The 24,829-nt window shown below is 42.0% G+C and overlaps 1 protein-coding gene across 5 annotated transcripts in view; it reads right to left on the bottom strand.

Moving 5' to 3' along the window:
- The window catches only part of CTNND2 (catenin delta 2), an 887,227-nt gene that overhangs the window by 105,235 nt on the left and 757,163 nt on the right, over positions 1 to 24,829 (bottom strand). For all 5 annotated transcript variants that reach the window (XM_032415368.1, XM_032415365.1, XM_032415366.1 and 2 more), the window contains 2 exons: positions 22,599 to 22,784; positions 8,512 to 8,685 (listed from right to left, as the gene is read on the bottom strand). In XM_032415368.1, coding sequence (XP_032271259.1) covers positions 8,512 to 8,685; positions 22,599 to 22,784 — 360 coding nt within the window. The remainder of the gene's footprint in view (positions 1 to 8,511; positions 8,686 to 22,598; positions 22,785 to 24,829) is intronic.

Below are 24,829 nucleotides of genomic sequence, written 5' to 3' on the forward strand. Positions count from 1 at the left end.
GTGGGGCTTGATTTCACAACCCTGAGATCATGACCTGAGCTGAAACCAAGAGTTGGACTCTTAATCAAATAAGCTACCCAGGCATCCCTGGAACTTTGTTTTTTAAATTTCCAGCCCAGCCATAAAGAGGAAAAAAATTTCTGCCCTGGTTAAGCTGATTCAATTAAGGCTGATTTATGTTCCTAAAAGGAGATCAATACGGTAATGTAACTAGCTTCTCCCTCTTATGAAATCCCAATAATTTGCTAAATAACCAGGGATAGTGTTCTCTTTTCAGTACTAAATATTCTATTAAGAGTCTGAACCCATGATAGTGCTAAACTTCTGAATTTGTTGATTAACATCTTTATTCATATTAAATATTAATATTTTTTATTATTATATTACAAGTTCTCCTGCTTTAGAAGTACAGTCTGCAATTAAGTGGTTTTCTGTTTCATGACTGTTTTCCCATTGAATTCCCTTATCAAATTCCCCTCGTTTTCTTTTGATTGGTAAAGAAAAGTCACATTTTCAAACCAAACTCTTCCAAATGTAATTTCACCTTTCAGAAGCATTTTAGCATCCTGTAGTGTCACAGGACCACAATGTGCTAAAATCCTACAGCTGTAAAATGACTAATACGTTGCAAGGAATTTCACACAGATTACTCAAGATTTTGAAATATGTTTCTGAATTCGTTTATGATACCATGTTATTTACTACAGTGTCTCATTCTCATGGTAAGAGGGCAGAAAGTACCCAAAATTTTTGCTTACTCAGTCTCATTTTAACTGACAGTTTACTATAATAAGAATGTTCAAAATATTCAGAAACGGTGTGGCTTTTGCTGCACACCTCACATTATTCTCTCTAGTGTGGAACTTTATCTGAACTACCACGTTCATCCAGGACTATGATTGGTGACTACAACAGTATTCATGAAGCAACTGGGCAACTTTACCACAAGGCCCTTCACGTGCTCGGTTCTGTTGCGGTGGACATAGGACTTCAGGGTCCGCTGTTTAAATTCAGATCTTGTTGCAGGATTATATATTTTTGTTTTCAAAATCCATTTTAAAAAGTTGTATCTGTAATGAGGAGGACTAGAGAAGAACTCCCTTGTGTCGTTGCACCAGTAAATCAGTTTAGTAAATAAAATTTTTAATGAACGTAATGGCAGCTATTGCATATCTAAAGTGTTTGTGTTTTGAAAATGTAAGTCAGGTTAGTGCAAAGACTGAATTTTATTGCAAGTGTTTATACAATGCTGAAAATATTAATGGCCAAGCAAGAGAAGTTCCCAGGGGAAAAGCATTTAGATATACTTTTGTTGTAGGAACAAATAAAGAAGGTCAAGCTCACGTAAAAGTGATGTAGGGGAAGCATTCATTCAACCAACAGCAACATGTATACCTGTCCGCCTAACTCTCAAACCATCTCAAGATCAGTAATTCTCAATGAAAAAACAGACCTTTAAGAATGAACCCTTTTGAACACAGAAGGGTGTTTTTTTGTGTGTGTGTGGTTTTTTTTTTTTTTTTTGGGTGAATGTTATCAAATATGTCTTCACTGTGTGCAAATGGCATTTAGAAATGCCTTCTGGGCAACAGAATGTGACTCTGTTAGATCACAAGCATGACATGTCTGAGAGGAAGGATGCCACAGACCTTATTCTGAGACTCCTGCACGTTCTCTAGTGACAGGGCTGTGTAAACATCCCACGGAGGAGGGGAGATGCACAAGAATGGGGGTTCAAATGAAACTGCCTATACCCCTGTTTTTTCAACAATGATGATGATTGACTGAGAAGTGCAGGCAGGGCGGGCTCAGTGATTCTTTATTCAATGTCAGAAAATAAAAGTAGTTTAATTGTTTTTCATCCTCACTTATTAGATCCCAAATCAGAAAGCCTTTCCTTTAATATATCCCTCCCTTTTTTTCTTCTTTAAAAATATGGTGCCTCGTGGGGAGAGGGAGTTACATCTCATATTTTTCCTTTGGAGCCAGAAAACATGTCATTCCGGGGATATTACACACAGCCTGGAGGGACCATGCTGATATAAACCCTTTCAGTCTTGCAAATAAAAGGCATAGCTTTTGTTGAAGCCCTGGGTAGTAAGGTAACGGGACTGCCATTGATTTTTACTACGATATTAAGTGTTTTATTTTGTAACATAAATTGAATATATTAGCAAATCTCTGTCCCTTGACAATGAAGAATATTGCTTTTCTTGAATCTGGATTCAGACTACATAATGCCTGAGAATTGTTGTTCATTGTCAGTGGTGTATGAGTGTATGGAAAGCATTTGTCTGCTGGAAGCTAAGAGCTGAGCCCAGATTATGTGAGAGGTGTGACCTTGACTCTCATAAGATAATATTTCTGGTTGTGGATTTGTGTTCTTTTTCTGCTTCCTGCTGGTAGATGATGACCACAAGAGTAGCCTTGGAAATCAATGTTGAAGATGGCAGAACAGCTGTGAGCGTTGGTGAATTAATTCATGGAGGGGAGCTTCCCTCCTCACACACCTGCCCTTATCTGTTACATCAGAGAAAATAACTTCTGTCTTCCATCTTGTTTTAGTCCTTGCATATTTGGGGTCTCTTTGCTACGGTCACTAGCATTATATATACACCCTTGTGTATATATTCCTATCATAGCTTCTACAATGGTTTTTGAACTTTTTGTTTTCATGTTTTTGTACTGGAGGATACCAGGGGGAAGGTACCAAGTCACACTCAGCTTCTTATGGCAATTGTCTTCCAGCTTACAGCTCACAGTTGGAGATGAAAACATGTTTAGCTGATGAAAGATAAGATCAGGTTGATTTCTAGAATCCATGCTTATTATTTAAGAACAGCATTCTCCAACTGAAATGAACTATATAAAAAAGGATCAAAGCCACTGAGATTTTTTATAGGGAAAGCAGTTCTAACCACTCCTACAAAAATGCTGTTAGGGCTCAGAAGTGATCACATGCTCTTTGACTAGTCTCTCCTAAAGCCAAACTAGTCCTTTAATCTGTGTGTGGTCCCCGTGTGTGGGGTTGGAACCCAATGCAGAGCCTACAAATACTTGCTTGTCCTCAGGACTGGAAGAAAAGAATACTGAGTGGCATGTCCTGAGCCCCATAGCTCTGATCGTGCTGGGACAGTTAACCTGAAGTTTTTATGTTCGAATCCCCTCTGCCCCAACTGCTCAGGTAATTAATAATGCCAGTTCCCAGATTAGCCCATGTCTTAACCTGAGCTCAAATGGGGATTTTTTTTTTTTTTTTACTGATTGTTTTACAACTGTTATAGGTATAATATGTGCCCCAGGGGTTCCTTTAAGAACAGACTGTGCCTGCTAGACACCAAACCAGAATCAACTTTATATGTAATGGGGCCCAGCAGATTCAGTATGTTGCCTCACTGTCCTATCTCTGGCAGAATTGCTGGTGAGAAATCAGCTGTCACTCTTCCCTTTGTATGTAGAAGTCTTTTTTTCTCCAGCTGCTTTAATACATATGTATATATATGTATATGTACATAATATATACAATATTTTTTAGTACAGTTGACATACAATGTTACTCTCTGGCTGATTTTAAGGTGTTCTCTTTACTACCGATACTGAGCACTGTGACTATGATGTACCTTAGTGCAGCTTCTTCATGCTTCTTCTGCTTGGGTTTCCTTGAGCTGCTTGGGTTTGTGAGTTTATGGTTTTCATTACATTTGGGAAATTTTCAACTATTAAGACTCCAAATATTTTTTTTTTTCTATTCTCTTTCTCCTTTCTCTCTCCTTTCTTTTGGGGATTCAAATTACACGTATATCAGGCCACTTGAGGTTCACTGATAATTTGTGGTTTCTTCTTTTTTCTCTGTGTTTCATTTTGGGTAGTTTCTATCCAGTTCATTAATCTTTTCTTCTGCAATGTCTAACCTGCTACTAATCTCATCCCATGTGTTTTTCATTTCAGACATTGTATTTATAACTCTAGAAGTTTTATTTGAGTCTTACTTAATTTTCCATGTTCTAATTAACTTTTGAACACAAGAAATACAGTTATAGCAACTGCTTGTCTGCTAATGTTAACATCTGTGTCAGTTCGGAGTTGATTTTGAATGATTAATTTTTCTCCTCATTATGAATTACATTTTCTTTTCTATTGGCTTGTAAGGTTCTTTTCAAGTAGATGTCAGACATTCTTAATTTTAATCTGTTGGGTGCTGCGTATTTTTTGTATTCCTTTAGATATTTTTAAGCTTTGTTCTAGAATTCAGTTAATTTACTTGGAAACGATCGCTATTTTTGGATCTTACTTCTAAGATTTGATAGGAAAGACTGGATCATATTTGGTCCAGGGCTAATTATATGCTTAGTACTGGGAGGCAAGACCCTCCTGAGCACTCTTCCCAGTGGCCCATGAATTATGAGGTTTACCTACCTGTCTGGTTCTTGGGAAGGCACACTATACCCATCCTTACATGAGTGCCAAGTTTCATTTTCTCTAATTGCAGGAGGTGCTTTCCTCAGACATGGGCATTTCCCTCACATGCATGCACTCCGATAGGTCCCTGCAGAATATTTGAGGAGGATCCTCTGCAGATCTCTAGGGTTCTCTCTCTGTGTGGTTTTCTCCTCGCTGCTATTCTGTCCTATGAACTCCAGTCACCTTTGTCTCCCCAGATTCCCAGCCCCATCTCCTTAGCTCAGAGTCTGCTGAACTCATCTGGGGTTTCCAGTCCTGGTGCCATGGTGGGCAAACTCACTCAAGGCAGTGAGCTGAGGCAATCAGAGAACCCATCTTGCTTGTTTCTTGTCTCTCAGAGATCACTGTCCTTACTGACTAATGCTTGGTGTCTTAAAAACCACTGCTTCTTATATTTCTCTAGGTTATTTTATTGTTGTTATTATTCTGCCTTAAAGGGAGGTAAATCTGGACCTTGTTACTCCATCTTGGCATCTTGGCTTGAAGTAGGAGTCCCTCAGGTTTAGCTGTTTCTACAGCTTCAGAATAGAGTTCAAGAACTCAGAGCTTTGGAAATCAGATTATTCGATGACAATGATGAAAGTAAAGCCAAACTAACCCAAACCAGGTTTATCCTATAGTCGATTTGGATGCATACGGCATTTACAGTATAGGTGCAGTCCTCGCTATCAGGACTACTTACTGGGGTCTCGTGGGGAAGAAATCACTAAGTCATGTGTGACTGGGGCCAATGACTTGGTTAAGACCTGGATCCTCTCCATTTCTTCCTTCTTAGGTTGGGCTCATCCTTGTCCTGCCTCAGGCTGGTCATCATGTCCAACTGGGTGTGTTGTCTCTAGGAGCCTGCTGATTGGGTGGGGTCCTAAGATAACCTCTGTGTTTATTCTGACCCAATTCCGAACCCACTAGGGATCATGCTTCAGGGCTCATTTTTACCATACTCTTTCAAAACTTTGTTTCTTTTTATTTAAACCTTATGTTTTACATCACACCATTAGCTAGAACAAAGACAACTGTCAAACCATGATTTCTACTTTTATTTGTTGCATTCCACTGATGCCCTGGTTTGCTTCTACATGATACTCCAACTGCTATGCTATGTTAAATTCATTGTCCTTCTCAAGGCTGTTGCCTTGACTCTAGTCTCAAATTTCCCAGTTCTCTTATTTTTTATTCATATTGGCCACATGGCCAGAGATTCTGTTTCCTTCTTCATTACATCTATGTTGCTATCATGTTACCTCATTAAATATCAACCGCTTAATATCCAAATGTCCTTTTATTCTATCTTATTTTAAAAGTAAATGGGCAAAGAATAGATTCTTTGAAATTGGTTACATTTTTAGGGGCAAATGGACTGTACAAAGATATTTAAAATATCTGACTTAATAATAAGTACGTATTTATTTCTATAGTTCAATCCCTAGGTTTTCACAAAATTCAATTACAATAGAAATAACCCATAAATGGGAGTTGAAAGAGCATTCATTCACATTTTGGAAATCTTCAAACTACTATATCCAATTGTTTTAATATTCTGTGACAAACAAAATAATTGTACTGTAAATGAGAAAAAAAAGTAACTGAAGTCCATGTTGGCCATGAAAAAAATTCATTACTTTGCTTCTGCCATAATACCATTATGTTTTTCTGATGCTCATAAACCAAGTAATGAGTCTCTTAAAGTTTAAAAAGTATTTAAGACCATTATGAAGATCTAGTTTACTAGTCAATTTGTTGCAAGAAGAGTGTGCATGATCTTCCTATAAAGAGAAGTTATTGTTTCAGATGATGAGGTCTATAAAAAGCTGCCTCCATGTAAAATTCTGGTGTTTTACCTTCAGATTTGTGCTTTTGTTTGGGTCATAAAAAGTTAAGGACACTAAAGAAAATGCCACTAAATTTCAACAGTTGCTATAAAAATACATTCTTAGTACTCTAGATTTCAAATGATAGCACTGTCCACATGAAATTTGATGCTTTTATGTGTCTTAAATCAATCTCTCAATCATTCAAGATTTTTTTCTTAAATAAAATCTGTTTTTTTTTAAAAGAAAGATTTCTGTTTGGTTTTTGTACAAGTTATTTTCAATCTTTAAAAAAATTGTAACAATTTATCAGTGTTTGGCTTAATGATAACCTTCTTAAATCATCCCTATGGATTGTCTATTTTCCCTTTTCATGTATTTCCTTACCACTTAATATGGCATGTTAATAAAGTATACAATAAATGATGATAATGTGATTGACTATTATGCATGCTTGTGCATTTGTATTTTGATCAGAAAACCCTTATGTAAGTATATTTATATTTATATATTTATACCTACACACAAATATTCTTTAGCATAAAGCCCCTTGCCTTGCCTGAAGACTATCTCACTTTTCTAGAGTTAATTAGGATGGTGAATGTTTCTTATAAAGTAAGGTTGACAAAACTCTTGGCCCTACGTAATGACAACCCATTGGCCTATGGCATCCTGCTTCCATCTTTGCATCTAGTGCCATGATTGATCTGAAAGCTGTGACATGAAGCAGCCACAGTCTTTTCTGTCTAAAGATGACACATCTGAGACAATGAGGTGCTATAATTTGCTCAGGGTCACAGAGCTCGGGAAAGGTAGAGACTAGGTTTGAATTGAGATTTGAATCAAAGCCTCTTAAATTTAGAGGGAGATAAGATCTAAGGGTTAGTTCAAGGAAGTGATTTCCATTATTATCTCTTTCCTTTCCTTGCAAGGCCCTATTCTGGAATTCTGCCTGATGTGATTCTGTTTTTGAAGCTTTTCTCTGGTTGAAAGCAAGAGATAACCTTCATTTCAAGCCTAACCCAACCTGAATTCTTTCAGTACAACATTAGGGACACCTATGGACAGAAAGGAAAGGGACAATGATGTTCATTCCTAAGACTCTCAAAAGAAGGGATGGGCCTATGCATACATAGCAGCCAGCTCCTGGGAAGGATTGTTAAGGGCCGGGCCCCAAGAGCTGGGATGTCCCAGCTGAGAAAGAAGGCAGTGTTGTAGCTGGGACCGTAGCAGTGGAAACAGAATGACAACTGAGAGGTGACATGAAGGCAGATGTTGGAGGCTCTAACAAGAAGGGAGGATAATTGTATGACAATGCTGAGGACAGTATGTGTGGTGCCTATGGTACTGAACTGAGAATTCTCTGCAGCCACGTGTCTTATTAACATTGTTTTGAAGAAAGTGAATGCTAGATAGTGATTTAGGTGTATCCCAAACCCCAGGCTTTGAATTAAATGAGTGAAAAATGGATGGCAGAGGCCCAAACTTCCTCTCTTGATATTTTCTCCATATGCCCTCATTCTAGGTGGTTACACTTTTTTATGCAATAAGACAAGTTAGCTCATGTAATGGTGAGTGACCAAACTCAAGAATTCTTTGCTATGGTGAATCCTTTTCTACCCAAAATGAGGGTCATGGAAATTTTCTGTGAAAACCAATCAGGGATAGTGTGTGCTTATAAGAACTCAGAGGAAAAGGCCCTCCTAATCTCCTTCCCCATTGTACTTTTGCTTTACTTTAACATTCTGGTCAAAGAGACCCAGGAATACTATTCTTCTCTGTAAGCCCATAGGTTAAAAATGAAAGAAGTTCTTTTCCTTCGGGGACAGGACCAACTACAACATTAGAGGGATTCACATGGGTTTTGATACAAGCTGCTTGGGTATTAGCTCCCCTAACAGTCAACAACAGAGCTTTGAAAAGCGTCAACATGTCACGATCTCCCCTGAAAACAAAATAGCTCAGCTACACACATAGAATGGAAAGCATATCACAACATTTTCAATGACTATACTTACATCTATTCATCTGTATTTTGTAGTGATTTTCAAGGACCCCTGAGCCCTTGAGAATTTTTAAAAGGAATACCTTCTATGTCCAAAAGTCCAACGTTAACTGGTCTTTCCCTAACATTCTCAAAACCTGTATCGGAATTGCCTATCTCAAAACTAGACTTCTATTCCTTCCTAAGGACGTGCTCATAATTCCAGATCTCTTCTTTATGGTAATGAACTAGTCGTACCTTCCAGCTCCCTGCAGCCAAGTTCTGCAGGGCGCCTGCCGCCCCTTCCAGCGTGTCTGCGTTTGAGCACTCAGAGAGCAGTGTGAGGTAGGGTTTGACTATTGATGGGTGCCACAGCATCTGGATCCCTTTTGGTGGTTCTGCACAGTCTGGAAGAGGTCCTACTCCATCCCACTGGTGGAAGAAAAATAAGAGAGTAAACATCTTTAACATCATTACACTTCCCAGCTTTGCCTTCTGCAAATGTTGTAGACAAAAACAAAAGCAGGGGGTCATAACATTTGGTGAACATCTATTGCATATAGAGAAATGCCTTACTAGGCCAAAAACAGGATAGCCACTCCTGCCCACGCAGAGCTTATGATGGAAAGTGGAGGGTGACTGAGCGTGTACATGAGTGAAAGTAATTGACAGGAGAATGCATAAGCTCTCTAAGAATGGTGCCAACACATTGCTATAAAAAGGAAGAAAAAATATATTAATTTTGATGGGCAGAATGGAAGAGGGTTAAAGATCAAGGCAGCATGTCTTACAGTTAGCATACTACTAGCATAACACAGTACAGATTAATAATAAAACACGTGCACTTCTTAAGCCTAAGTGCCAACGGATACATCCTTATATAACTTATAAAATACATATTTGTTTGCTTTTGAATTCTATCACTGTGTTATAGGCATCAAACAGTTGTCAGTATGGACACAGAAGAGAAAATTGCTATGGTTTATTAGATGCAGTGACCTAGCTAAAGGCAAATTAGGTCTTACAGCGATTCGGATAGTTCAGTTTGCTTTGAATTGGATCTAATGAATAATAGGAGAATGTGTAATTAAAAATTAATGCAAATAATTTAAAAACTATCGCTTATTGTGCAAGGGAGTTATCAGCAGACCATTAAAAATGATAGTTATGAAGACCGTGTAGCAATGTGGACAAATGATTATGATAAAAAGTGAAATGAACAAAGCAGGATGCAAAGTAGTAAGGGGTTTGTGCTTTATACCATGTAAAATGCATGAGGAAAACATGTATGATCATAAAATCTTCTTAACAAAATGTTTATGTCTTTCATTTTTTCTACATTTCAAATTTTCTGTTACTCTTATATTTTTAAAAATGTTAAAAATTATAATAGTTGATTCTGATCTTTGATCACACACAGCCTTTGTCTTTTGGGAAAAATGAAACCAACAAATGTAATGAGGGTAGAAATGAAGCAAACTTATGTGTTTAGAAAAAAATACTCCAATATTCACTTCTGAGAGAAATCATAGTAGCACAAAATAATCCTGTATAATTTCAGGGTGAGAGCATCAAGTTACTTAACTGCTTATTTGTGTCTGTTAATGGTTACTTAAAATATAGTCTAAATGACATGTACTAAACTTTACTGCAGATATTCATGTACATACATATACGTGCATGTGTGTGTGTATATATGTATATATGTGTATATTGTGTATACATATATACCCACACATATATGTATAAATACAAAAATCACAGCTATATTTCAAAATCTGTTTCTTAGTTCTGAAAATTTTACTGCAAAATAGGCTTACTTCATATCTTTGTAACATAAAAATGGAAATGTTGATGGTGAAAATGTAAAGTTACTTAAGTATCACAAGTCATTTCAAGAATTTCATTATTTTCCAAGAGAAAAATCAAAAACTCATGTCTTATTTTTCTCATTTATGATACAGCTTAGTTTAAGTGAAGGCCAAAGCTCAGAGATGAGTATCTCATGGATGGATGTTGGACATCCCACGAAAGATCATTTTCTATGACAGTGTCACTCAATTTTAACTCTGTAACAAGGACACTTGCGGGGGGCGGGGACCTGCTTGTTCTTTGAACCAAAGCCACTTCTAAACCGTTCCGAAATGACTTTGCACATGTGCAAGCATGAAACCAGCACATCTCTTTTAAATACAAAAAATAACAAAATGGGAAGTGAACAGTCTTGTCACATTGCTCCCTGCTCATGCTTTGAGATGGACTCGTTACACTGGATAAAGCAGGGCTAATACTGGCTTGTCCAGGGAAACCAGCTTGGGGTGCTGAATCTTTCTGTTGGCACAACAGGAAATGGAAAAGTCTTTTTTTTTTTAAGATTTTATAATTTATTTATTTATTTATTTGAGAGAGAGAGAGCACGAGCACGAGCAGGGGGAGGGGCAGAGGGAGAAGCAGACTCCCCACTGAGCAGGGAGCCCCATGCGGTACTCGATCCCAGGACCCCGGGATCATGACCTGAGCCAAAGGCAGATGCTTAACCGACTGAGCCACCCAGGTGCCCTGGAAATGGGAAATTATTTCATGTGTTTTTTTTCCATTGTTTATCTTGTCATCTCCTTTAAACTTTTAAGCTATTGCTTTCATATAAAGATGTGATAATATTCAGAAAAATCAGACTATGCAACTTAGAACTCAAGAGGGATGGCGTTTCCGTCTCCTGCAGGGCGAGCTACCACAACAGCAAGAGGCTCACAGAAGCAGTATTTACATGCTCATTACAAAATGTGAGGGCCAGCCAAACTCGAAGAGCAGCAAGAAGCAGCTGTGTATCATTTGCTGGGTTTCATCTTGTTCTCCTTTCCTAACTTCTGCCCAATAAAATAGGATAAATGGCTATATCAGTACACAATTTTCTTCTGCTCTGACATGTGATCTATGTAGCTCTTAAATACCTTTTATTACAATCCTTTCTTAATGGCTACAGAGAGAATCTGAAGGAAATAAAAGGAAAACTGATGTGAATACAGATAATCTTTGATGGCAACTAGAAATGGAGTTCAAAGGGGATTCTCTGCTATTTCAGAACATTGATGGCACCTTGGTATGTCAATATTGGAGAAAAAGAGTTATTTCAAAGCCAGCCAATGTATCTGGCCTTTATCTGGGTACATTATTTCAAACTTTTATTGAGTTAGTAGGGTAAGAATTATCAATTGTCCATGAAAAATAGATTTTCACCACCTATAAAAAGACCAGAAGTCTTCTTGAAGAGAGTGTTAGCATGCTCAACATTATGTTGCCTGGAAAATCAACATCAATAGGACCACAGGGTGAAGGTGACATCAGGATCTGACTTAGGTGGTGAAAATTCTGCACATGCAAACTTTTAGTGCTAAGCTTCTTCTAGAGTAAGGATCCATGAGAAGTCACGGGATATGCAACTTTTTCAGCAAAGTGGACATACGCTATTTATAAATGTAAATATGAGACACATGTATCCTAAAATTTGAAATGAAGGGACCAGAGCTTTCTCATTTCCATCTTGTAAGGGCTCAGCAAGAAGAGGTCATCTGTGAAACAGGAAGAGAGCTCTCAACAGACACTGAATCTGTTGGCACCTTGATCTTGGACTTCCAGCCTCCAGAACTGGGAGAAATAAATGTCTGTTGTTTAAACCTCCCAGTCTGTCGTGCTTTGTTATGGTAGCCTGAGCAGACGAAGCAGTAATCACAGTAAGCACCAAGTAAATTCAGTATAGTAGGGTCCTCGAGCTACTCTACGACCTTTCTGCCATGGAGCTCTCTCTCGGGGCAGGCTGTCAGCAAAGCAAGGAGAGAGTCTGGGAAGATTATGTTGACAGTCAATCATAGAGCAAATCAGTTGATTTTGTCACCCCAAATAGTGCCACACTCAATAACATACTATTAGCACTTTTCTTTCCTGGTCTTAAATGTATAACTGTATGACTAACACCAATAAAACAAATCAGTCAACAGTTTGTATCATTCACTTTCTAAAACTGTATTGAATTGAAAATAGGTATATTCTCTGTTCAAGAGGGAAATGCTCAAAGCTTTTCGGAAAGGAAGAGGATACAAGCCTCCATGCTGGAAGCCTAGGAGCTGCCAAATTCTGGACATGACGCTTTCTGCTTTGGTCAGAGTCGGGGGGAGAGAGATGCTGGCCACGGGTAAGAAATGTCTGCTTGGGAGGAAAGTTACACATGTGTGGGACTGTGTTTAATGTGTGGCTAAAAAAGAAAAAAAAAAAAAACCCCAACTAGAAAAAAGTCTTTCTTTGGACTTGTTTTTATTTCTTTTGCTTCCCCACACAGGTTAAATTCTATGTAAAAGATTTCTTAGTTGGCTTGAGGATGGAAGAGTAGAAGCCATTTTTCTCCTTATATGAAGAGAAAGATGTAAGTTAGGGACAAAAATCAGAAAGTTCCCAAACCAGAAAGTAAAGATGCCCATACACCCAGAGACTTGGTAAACATGGGCTTCTTTTGGGGATGGTGGCTCACGGAGTGCTTGAATTATTGCACTCATAAAAGCCCCTACTAGTGAGAAGAATTAACAAGAGACTCTCAGCTCTTCCCCTGCACTGGGCTTACACCTCCGTCCCTGGGCTGGGTACCACGGAGATGCAGAGAAGGAGTGTTCCCCAAATCCAGGGGAAGGATCTACAGCCCAGAGGTGCTGAGCGATCCAGGCTTCTCTCACTGAAGTCGCAGCCACGCAAGCCATGTAAGAAGAGCTTCTCTGGCTCAGCTGTGTCTTCAGAACACACTCAGAAAAGGCTTCTTCATTAGCGCAATGCAACTCTGTTGCCCATATTTCTCTACCAGTGAGGGGACATCACTGTCATTATCCCATGTGCAGGCTGTTCGTTTTTAAGGGGTTTTGGTGAAATAAACAACAGACCAAGGAAACTGAAAGATAAAGGGTGTGGATCTGGGATCAGGGACACATTCACCTTTAAAATCCCACTCTTCCCTCCCAGCTGAAGTTGCATCTCGCACCATGTCAGAAGAGAAGATGGTTTGAAGATGGGAATAGTCAAGAATGTTCTCTCACACAGGGCTTGGTTTAATCAGGGTGCAGCCCGTACTACATCCTTTAAAAAGCAACAACATACACACAAGTCCATCCTGTCTGCCATCTTGGCTTGGCTTGGTTTGAACAGCGGAGTTACCAATAGATTTTCCTTTTACAGAGTTTCATTATCACTTCCAGCTTTTTTGAGGATGAGGGAAAGGGAGGCTGGGAATAAAAGTGATGAAGACCCTCTGAGCAGCTATAAAAAGCCAGGAGTGAGATGATTCTTGTGTTGACTCTTGGGAATTTTGAAGAAGAGGGTAGCTCAGGTGTGTAAGTCCCCTAGGCGCTATTTAGAAGACGTCAACAACAAGGGGGCTGAGCCCTTGCAAAGAGGGGACAGAGGTGGTGGCCAACGAGCTGTATTTATGTGGCACACATTGTCTCTAGGCTCTCCTTGAAGAAGATATGAAGGGTTTTGCATTTGAGAGATTGTAAACCTGTGTTAAAGAGGCAGGATATATTTTCTGAATCAAGGATCAGAATAAAAGAGATTCAGGGAAAGCCTTGCTGATTCATCTCTGTGGGTGTGGAGCCAAGGGGCACACATCCCTCAGGAAGAGGTGGGAGGGAGGCCAGTGATGCTGCCTACTCTAGGGACTGGCACAATGAGGCCACTGTGCTGTGCCCCACAGACTAGTGTAACCAAGGCTGGTCCATACCACCAGGCTTGCCTGCCCTTTCTCCTAGTCATTGCAATGGAACCAACCAGAACACCACTAACACCCCTCTAGAACTCTCTCTGTTCCTAACTTCTCATCCACATCTCGGGAAACTTGGTCCAGGAATCTCTCCATTACCTACCTTTTACTTATTTTTTCCATTACCTACCTTTTAAAGGGCTCTGTCCTTGACGTGCCAACCCCCCTCAGGTAATCCCATAGTCTTGTTTGTTTATATCTTTGATGATACATCCTTCAAAGCCAGGCTAATACAGTGAATCTCTACTGAAGGGATTTTATCATCCAAGGTGACAACCAGCAATGTTGGAGACATTGTTGACTGTCACAACTGGGGGAGGGGGTACTATTGGCATCTACTGGGTAGAAGGCAGGAATGCTGATAGAATCCTACAATGCACAGGACAGCCCCCACAACAGAGAATTATCCGGCTCAAAATGTCAAGAGTGGCAAGGCTGAGAAACCCTGATCTAGTAGTATAAAACACAGAATATTTTTTTTGATTTATTTATTTTAGAGAGAGAGAGAGAGGAGGAGGTGAGGCAGAGGGAGAGGGAGAGAGAGAATCCCAAGCAGACTCCCCACTGAATGCAGAGCCCCGCGTCGGGCTCAATCCCATGACCCTGGGACCATGACCTGAGCCGACATCAAGAGTTGGAGGCCTAACCAACAGAGCCGACCAGGCACAGAGTATTTATTGATGGCATGAAGCACTGCATGGTAAAATGTCAGTAAGGAAAGTAAATGGGAAGCCTACATCGGAGTTTTAAGTCTGTAAAGCCACTGAAAGTAAAAGAACAGCATTTTTAGGTGATGGGATATATTTACAGGAGAGGTGCAGCAGTACGAGGAGAATCTCATTCATTCATAGGCAGTGACCAAGGAGAGTCGCTGCACAAACAAGGACGACCATGATCTTGCAGGCTTGTGTGACTTGTTGCTTTGAGGACATGAAATATCATGTCTTGAGTCACCAAGCTCCTGGCATATGGTGAGGTGAAGGCACAATGAGGCCAGCCATAAGGAATGAGCAGCAGCTCAAATAAGCAGATGGTTGGTAAAGAAATGGTATTAAGCAGCGAAAGAAAAAGCATGTTTACTAATAAAATGGAAGCTGGAAGAAAGGCAACCTGTGATATTAAGAAATGAGAACTTAAAAAGCACCAAGAATGCCACAAAGGGCAGATCCATCCGTGATGATAAACTGCAATCAGCTGTCACTGCCACCCAGCGTGATTAAGACAAAACCTGGCTTACGTACCCAGATTCATTTGGTCTCGAGAGTTCACTTTTAAGAATTTCTCTTTGAAGAGTGATTAAGGGCGTGGGTGAGATTTAGCTACGCAAGTTTATTACAGTTTACATTAGTTAAGATTTGGAAGCAACCACATTTTCTGATCATCAGGGACTGGTTCACACATCACAGTACACCCCTACGGTGAGATTCCTGGCAGCCCTCTCTTCGTTCTGCTGGCGACAATTTGCTGGCAAGGGAAAAGGTCATGCTGAGTCACGGGATTAACTATTGTACAACAACACGCAGAGTGAGACGAGTGGGTGTCACGCCCACATCTGTCTTCCCATCCGTGCTGTGCCAAGGTGGGTGGTGGGGGCGGTCACCGAGGGCAGGTAATCAGGGGCTGCACTGTTGGCAGAGAATTTGCCAACAGTGAAATAAATAAAAGCAAACTTTTCATCACTGTGTGCAGACAACTCTCAACAGTTTCAGGAATAAAAGATTCCCCCTCACAGGGACAGAAAGCTCTTGCTGCACCCCCTGAGATATACCACTGTGCCCCCTTTCCCTTAGTTAAGATGCCCTGGGGTCATGGTTGGCCCACAGATATGCTACACTTCCTGCCCCCCTTGCACTTTGGGTTTTAACATGACCCGATACAGACCACGGGGGTTGGGGGGGAGAAGGACACTCCCTCCCTCTCCTGTCTTCTTTGTGCCTTTTCTGCTCCTGGACGATGGACATGAAGAGCCATCATGGACCATGAGAACGAGGAATTCTCCCAAAGAGGAGAACACGATAGATCTCAGAGCCTCTGCAGACTACAGATATGGGCTGCCAGCAGCGTCGACCTTCACATCAGCGGGAAGGACACTTATCTACTCTCAGGACCCTCACAAACTCTAAGAGTTTGGCTGTCTGACATGCTCCCTAACTCATACTCACATCAATGTAGTCAACCTGTATTTTGAAGGGTTAAACAAAGCTGTACATAAAAATGGAGAGAGAAGATCTGAAAGGATATCTGCCTGGTATGAACTGCAATAGTGGCGCTGTCTAGGAGGGGGGTGGTGGAGGTGTGTGCATCCCTTCCGTCTCGTAGCTTATTCCTATTTTACTCATATATAATTTACATGTTATACACACATGTATGTACATGCATATTTATATTTGCTTATAATTAACATCCATTTTGTCCAAAATAAGGAGAAACTTCTTTAAAATTCCAATCTCCAGTGTGATTTAAACTAGCAAGAAAATTCATTTGTGCACTTTGGGATATTGATCACTATTGAGTGTCAGAGTCTCGTTTCTGGGCCAACAGCATCCATATGATGCAGTGGGCAACATGGGATGCTCACGAAGAAGTGACACCAGATAGAAAGTCCTGAAAATCCCAGGAAACCTTTCAGGCAACGGGATTTCGTGACATCTAATACCATTTCTGTGTCATGTGTTAACACCTTCAGGGCATGATCAAAAGTACTGCTTCTCCAAGGGAACTTTGAGACACACCTCTACGCACTTGTTGACATGAAACCCAAGTTCTCAGATGATTATCATGATACAGAATGTTTGTTAGGTTTGGTGGTCCTTGCAGATGCAGAATATTGACTAACATAATAAAATGCAGCACTGTCAGGAGAAGCTGGATAGCAGTTTGAACCAAAAATGGAAAAGAGAAGGTCTACAGAATACTCTTGGCTCACAGCGGCTCCTGGAGGCAAAGTGTCATCAAGAAGGAAATGGACAAAGCTGGGACAAGTCACAGCTGTGAACATCTACTCGAAATACCTCCCCAGCTAGTGGTAGAGGCTGCCATGGACCCAAAACTGAGTGTCACTCAGCATAGCTGGTTCTGGGTGTTGGGCTAGAAGTCAATGACAGAAACCAGATTCACCCAGTGCTTCCCCTCAGCAGATTCCCTCTCTGTGGGAGTCAGCTGCTACAGTAGATCAGCACTAGAGGGGAAGTTCAATAAAACCAGGTGAGAGTAGATTAGAGGATGCGTAATTCTTTACTTGGAAGAAGTCTTGAAAGGATGGAGGTGATGTTTTATTTGGTCTTAGAGGATAATCTTCTAAGTAGCAGAAGGGGAGGAGAAGGACGGACAGAGGAAGAGCAAGAACAAAATCTCAGAGGCTGGTCCGTGGGACAAAGGATGGGCCAGGAAAGCGTGCAGGTGGACACCCCTGGAAGTTCTGCCAAGACATGTCTATTATCAGGTAAAAATAAGAGGGCATTAAATCATGTTATGCAGAATCCCATTACTATTGCTCTTGTGTCTAAAATATCATGGTGATATCATAAATGAAACTTCCTGCCGTTCCATGCATCTGGCATCTACAACGTAAGCAAGAGGTGGAAAAGAGCAATAATGCCCACTCTTAAATTGACCACAACTCACTAAACTGTGAAACAAAGATGATCAGGAGAGAGAAAGTCTATCATATGAAAATATCAGATCAGAATCATCTTTGAATTCTGGTAGGTTAAACGTCCTCACCCATGTGGACACATATATATCCACGTGAACTAAAAAATTCACAAGCGATATTCAAGCAGAAAAGAGAAGTTCTGAGTTCTAGGGCATCTCACTTGTCTTGCTTTGTTCTTTCTTTTTTTCTCAGCAGTTTCTCTGCACTGTCAAGTTCACACTGAGGGGTCTGGAAGGCTCAGGTCAGCTCTGGCCAGCAGCCAGTATTCTTTACCTCAAATCCACTTTTGAGTACCACCAATCCCAGGATATCATCCCAGGAACCTTGGCCATATCCCAAATTGCAAAACACAAGATGCTTGTTTCTACATAAGGTGGAAAAGTAAATACAGCAATTTTGTCTACTTGCATTTCCCTGGACCCCAATCTTCTGGTTGCTGTCCCTGTCCCCACTGTGCCCAGCGACTGGCACAGAGCCTGCTAGAAGGCGGCGGAGCCCCTGACAGGTGAGATGCGCCTCTTGGCACGTGCCGTGTAGACTGTTTGGTGGGGCGGGGGTAGGGTTCTGCCTGAAAAGGGCTAGAGAGACCAGCAATTTCTTATAATTTGGCAACAGGCACAGAACGCGGAGTCAGAAATTAATAAATTTGCAAAGCCATTTTGGATCAGAATATGATGCCCAGAAATGTTAAATACTTCTACACTCCAGGGCTCATAGTCTGATGGTTCCAGTATGGTTCAATAGCAACAATTTCTTTCTTTCTTTCTTCTTTTTTTTTTTTTTAAAGATGTTATTTATTTATTTGAGAGAGAGAGAGCTCGCACATGCACGCAAGTGGGGGGAGGGAGAGGGACAAGCAGATTCCTCACCGAGCATGGAGCCCCATGCTGGGCTCGATCTCGTGACCCTGAGATCATGACCTGAGCTGAAATCAAGAGCCAGACGCTTAACTGACTGAGCCACCCAGGCGCCCTAATAGCAACCGTTTCTTGAAATAAGAGCATGAATGAAGCATATCTTTGTATCAGGTATTTTCTTGCTTTATTCCAATTAAGAATCTAAAGGATAAAGCCTCTGAGATTTTTACTGTAACCAAATCTGTCCTTTGCAGTATCACAGCATTCCCCCAGGTATGGGGTAACAACGCCGAGGGCGGGAGTCGACATACATTTCTGGGATACAGCAAGCTCCAGAGGCGATCATTAAACCAATTACGATTTTTATCACTTTGACTTCCTGGTAAAATCTCTGGCTCCTCTGTCCTAGGAAGTATGTGTTGTGGATTAGACAACCTTCTCATATACCTTTCTCTGGGCATCTTAAAGAGAAGAAAACGAATACATTCCTATAAGCAAACATTGACTTAATCAGTTCATGCTTTCTAAAATATTATTTTCTAAATGGTATTTGAAAAGATTACAAATGTAATGCCTATTAGAAAATTTGTAAATATGCCAAGTACAAAGAATCACTATCCTCTGTCTTTGACTGCACTTTCTCTAGAAACACATACGTATATATACAGATACACATAGATAAAAATATACATATTTTATATTTGCATGTGACACACATTTTGCGAAATCAGCCAGGTTTTATCTATGTCATATCTATAACTCTCTATATACACCCTTGTTTTTCTATTATTTTTCTTCACTTCACTTTGTATTATATATTCTCTCTAATCACTATACATTCTTTGAAAACCTGACTTTATGAGCAACAGAGATTCCAGAGAATGGATATCTGACCATCTTTGAAGCTGTAAACCTAGAACTTTCCGGAAGCTTCTAGGTGAGTTAAGTCAGTCTGCAGGCTCTGAAGGCAAAGATGGGGATGCTTTGTCTTAGGCCTGGGGACATTTCCATTTCTCACCTTGTTGCAACCCGTTAACAGTGATGAATTAGGGCCTTGGTTCCTCCTCTCACTTGAGACAGCTGGCCTTTAATTCCTTTAGACTATTCGGAATGGCCGCCTGCATTCCGGGAGGTGCAAACCACGTTCCTCAGGGTGAAGCCGGAGCTCTCTGTGGAGACCCCAGGCTGGCGCAAATGCCCATCCTTCCCAGCAGGTGGCGCCATCTAGATTCCGTTCTCTCCAGGGGACCGGTCGCCAGGCTGGGAGGGCTGCCAGGCGGATGCGCCCACCTTATCCTATCCTGCTCCTTCATGTCTCATGCTCTCCTCCCCATCTCCAGGCCTTTCAGCTGTGCCTCCCTTCCACCGGTTTTAAGTGCAAGATGGTTTTTACTCTTGACTTTTTAGATATACTGACCTTGACAGACATATGAAATGACTTGCAAACAAGCATAACTGCTATCTGTTTACATTAAAATCTTTCATAAAATATGTTTGTATTATATTAGAGCACAGTTAAAAGTCTTTTACAAAACTATCACTTGACTGAAACCATAACTTCGAAGTTTCTTTATAAACAACAATGTTCTACTGTATTTTAATATGGTTGTTTCAGCAAAACTTTCTTCAAGAAATCCTTTTTGTTTCCTTAAGGAATATCCTCAGAAAAACATGGGACAAATGACCCTCATAAATCTTCACTTAGACTTTTGGCAAAAATGATAAAACTGTATTAATCTCTTCATCTTACTCAACTTAGAAAATAGCTCATCGATGTCATAAAATATGGTTCAAAAATACAACATTCTAAGGTGGGAAGTTGTTCATCATAAGGTTCTACGGAAGCAGCTAACCAGCTTGAAAGGAGGGCTGCCTTTTGGGGGGAGTCCATGAAGACTCTCTTCTGACTCCTGGCTTCTCCGGACCCAATCAACACCTAATCTCACCTGTCACTTGCAGGGCTTCTAGCCACGTGAGCGCACCTTGCCAGAGTCGGAAAAAGGGTTGAGGGTTTGGGGCCGACTCCTACTGATGGGACACCAGTGACAGGTGTGGAGGTCATCAGAAGGATGCTCTTCAGAGTTCAAGCAACAGACTAGAGAGAAAACCTTGAAGTCAGAGTGAATTCAAGCTCAGTTCAAAGGTTTGCTTTTGCTTTTTTAAACCAAGGCTAATGTGTTAATACAATTTCCCAAATCTGCACTCCAAAGTTGCCTGGGGCCCATCCCGGAGGTTCTGAGTCTGCAGGTGGTGGGTGAGACCCCGGGGGGCTTATGATCACTGGACAGATTGGGAAGCACCACATTCCTGCCCATATGCTGTTTTCAAACTTTATTACGCTCATTCAATTTCCGGGATGAAGCAGTGAAGGGACAGGGCCCTCTGGGATACGGTAATGCAGCAGGAAACCATGGGAAGGACCCATTCATTATACCTTTGTTAGGCCATTTATCACTTATTTGATAGTAAAAAAGTTCAGAAGCCATCATGGTCTGGGTAGTACCGGGAAGGAAAACTGAGGTATCTGACATTATTTGGTACCATGCCTGATACATAGTAGGCATTCAAGACATACCTGCTAGTTAACCATTGCATTCACCTGGTGGGAGGTTTTTAGGTGGCTGCATTAAGACCTATGGCTCAATGCTCTTAAAAGGCCTGGGGAGACAGTGGACACAGAGCACTGATCCATGACAGGAGAGAAAGCAGGGTTGGGAACCTCTCAGAGTGGATGATTACTATCAAAAAGGCAAGCAGCATGTATTTTTTAAATTATAGGTGTGTTTATGCTGGAACATACAGATCTAGAAGTTGTAGATATTCCTGGAGCAGCCCTCAGGGGCCACAAACAGCAAGAGAACTAGAGCCTAAAAAATGCAAACACTGGCGCATTCACGTTAAATTTGGGAAGTACATTTAAGAATGCATTCCCATGAATCCTTACTCCAAACAAAATAGCTTCTAATCCTTCCTCAAAGCATGATTCTGAAAATACTTTGAAAAATGATGTGCTGTGATCTGACCAGATACTTCTGCATATTTATTTTGAGTTAAAACCTGCTAGGAGAGAGTGTTGTGAGTTCTGTCCTGCTTTCCTAGTTGTTCACTTCTGAGGACAGCCAGATCTTGGGTCTGTATGACCCTTAGCCGCTCGGATATGACCATGGTGTCCAGGGGGAGTCTGGACGCATGATCACACTGTCCAGACCACAGTAAGATGGGACAACCTCCGTAGCAGGAGTTTCGGGGGCCGGCAGGTACCACACACCACTCCCTTCCCTGGGGGGCCCAATGGGTGAAGGATTCTGCCTCCCAGGGGCTCCCGGGGACAGGGCTGGAGGCTGTCTTGATTCCACCAAGGCCAAGAGTGGCTGCCTACTGGCCTTTACTTCACTGCAGGCAGCCTACTTACAGCGGCTCGAGGTAAAGTCCATCCGTTTTGAAGAGACCTCTCCAGCTGGACAGCTTTCTGAATTTATCAGAATTGTCCCCCAAGGCCAAGCTCCTAATGTCATTCTGCTGGAGAACTGTGAGTCTGAGCGCCCCTCCACCATTTCTAACAATAAGTGCAAGATTACACATCGAAATGTTTCAAAACATGCAGTGAACTATGTGTTGGGTTTTTGTGCGTTTGTGCTCAGCTTCCCTTCTGACGCCGCACCCACTGTGTGCATCTATACCACCTGCAAGGCACCCCGCCTGTCCCCGGTGAGGACCTCCGTCAACGTGCACATCGACACGCAGAAGAATCAGCACCCGGGGCCGACTCTACAAGCTGGGACCTTAGGGCCTGCCCGGGACCCACGAGACTCTCTTTTTCAAAGTCCCTATCTGGGCTGGGCTGCAGGACGTGGGGGAAGTCGTGTGATGCTCGCCCGTCTGAGCCGTGAAAGCCCCACGGAGAAACTGCAGATGCGTGAGTGGTTTTACCAGGCACGGAATGTAGAGAGCCCCGTACCGATCTGTGCGGAAGAAACACTAATGCTGCCATCAGGGAAGGGGATCACTGCATGCAGCTGCGAGTCGCCGGCATTACCTGATCTTGGGATTTCTTTTTCTTCTTCTTCTTGCCCCAGCACCCGGAACTCTCCGCGTCTTTGCCGTTGGCCTCCCCACAGAGCAGCCCGTCCAGCTCATCCGTGCCCATGTGCTGTCCCTGAGAAGTTTCTGCTGCCAGCCGGTACGACAGGTTCCTTAAAATGCACACACAGTTTTCAACGGTCTGGAGAGAACCCAAAAAAAAAAAAAAAAAAAAAAAAAAAAAAGGAAAGGAAACCAAGGAGGAATGAATAAAAACTAACCAGCACTCCTTCTCCACCCGAGAAAGCAGTCATTTCCACATCCCCGATTCTTTCCGGACACATTTAGCTGCTGGCTCCTTAAAGGCTCCCTTGACAGCCACAGTGGAAAGAATTGAGAGAAGCCCGAGAAGGTCTTAACACCTCTTCTTATCCACGCTAGTTACTTATATAAACAACTGTCATTGTTGACTGAAGTTCACTGGGGAGAGGGAAAGAATCCACAACCTGGGAGAGGTCCCAGATATGGCCCACGCATGCACCGCTCCCACCTGGGGACTGGGGCTCAGAATCATCGAGAGCGTGGATACTCACATTCCCATCAGCTCCAGGAGGGAGACCCCAGTATTTCCCACCTACCAGGGCATTTTCTGGGAGTAAAATGAGGTAAGAGATATAAAGCTGGGGGGTCCCAGGCAAACCGAGTGCTGGGATCACCTGGGGGCATAGATGTTTCTATGCTACTGATTTGTTTGGAGATAGCTGGTATTCCTGTTTTCTTAGCGTCGGGGTTAACCAGTGCTTGAGGACACACATTGTGTGGCTAGACACCTGAAAGGCCCTTGATCTCTGTCTGCTGGCTGTGTGATTTGGACAATATACCCAACCTCTCTCTGACTCAGTAACTTCCTCTGTGAGATGGACATAGTAGATACATACATACTACTATGTATCCTGTGTGTATCTGGATAGTCAAGTATGGATGAGCAGGTGGTCCCCTGCCCCCAGGATGTCCACATTAATCTCTGTAAGCTGTGAAAAGGTTGGGTTATCTGGCCAGGGGGAATGGAGGTTGCAGATAGACCTCATCAGCTGACCTTTAGTTGGGGAGATTGTCCTGGATTATCCCGGTGGGCCCATGTAACCAGGAGGGTCCTATAAGTGAGAGGGGGTGGCAGAAGTGGTGAAGTGAAGTGGTGTGAGAAGGTGTGACCTCTCATTGCTGGATCTGAAGATGGAAGAAAGGGCCACAAGCCAAGGAACTGTGGGCACCTCTAGAAGCTGGGAAAGACAAGAAAACTGGTTCTCCCCTGAGTTTCCAGAAGGAACGCAGCCCTGGCGACATACTGATTTTAGCCCAACAAGACCCATTTGGGCCTCCTGACCTGTAAAACAGTAAGATAATCAATGTCTGTTGTTTTAAGCCACCATGTTTGTGGTAATTTGCTAGAGCAGCAATGGGAAACCAATCCAGTACGCGCGTGCTGAGAAGACTGCCTGGCCCCGAGTAAACGCTATCCGAGCATTCAGACTGGGAACAGTGGTGCAGCACCACTGGCAAGTCCAGAGCACGGACCTAGAACCAGCGAGCCTAGGTTTGAGTCCTGGCTCTGCCATTTCAGGGGCTGTGTGACCTTGGGCCAAGTGCTTAATCTCTCTGTGCTTCCATTTCCTCCCAAAGACCCTTCCTCTGAAATATCACCATATTGGAGCCTAGGTTTCACCCATGAACTTCGGATCAACCTTTTAACCTTTGCCCTGCATTTGATGAACGGTGGGAAGAGAAAAAATACACCCAATTTTTTTTTTTTTTAAATAAAACAAAATCATGATGGGGGAGAAAAATTGAATGGAGTTAGGTTTTATTTTTAAAAGCGTGCCAACTTGGCTATGGCTTCTCAGGCACCTGCGTGTGCACCAGCGTTTGAGACAGGGACCATGGTTCCATTTCACAGATGAAGGGGATCTACCTCCCCAGAAGATAGGGCCACTTCTCTCTAGTCTTGGATCGGGTGGGGGCCACACTGCTCCCCCCTCCCAGGACAGGAATCTGGGCAAAGGCTGTGGGTGTGTCTTTGACTCAACTACGGGGGGCATGACAATCAACCAGGAAAACCCGTTTTCAGGATCTGTCTCTGGAGCCTTTGCCATTCCAGACCTTGTCAGCTTTTCAAGGTTTCATGGCTGCTAATCCCACAGGCTTTGAGTCAACCTGATTATCTATTTCAAGCATCCTCTCAGCATCAAA

The sequence above is a fragment of the Phoca vitulina genome, unplaced genomic scaffold (genome assembly GCF_004348235.1).
Source record: "Phoca vitulina isolate PV1807 unplaced genomic scaffold, GSC_HSeal_1.0 scaffold17, whole genome shotgun sequence".
NCBI classification, from domain to species: Eukaryota; Metazoa; Chordata; class Mammalia; order Carnivora; family Phocidae; genus Phoca; species Phoca vitulina.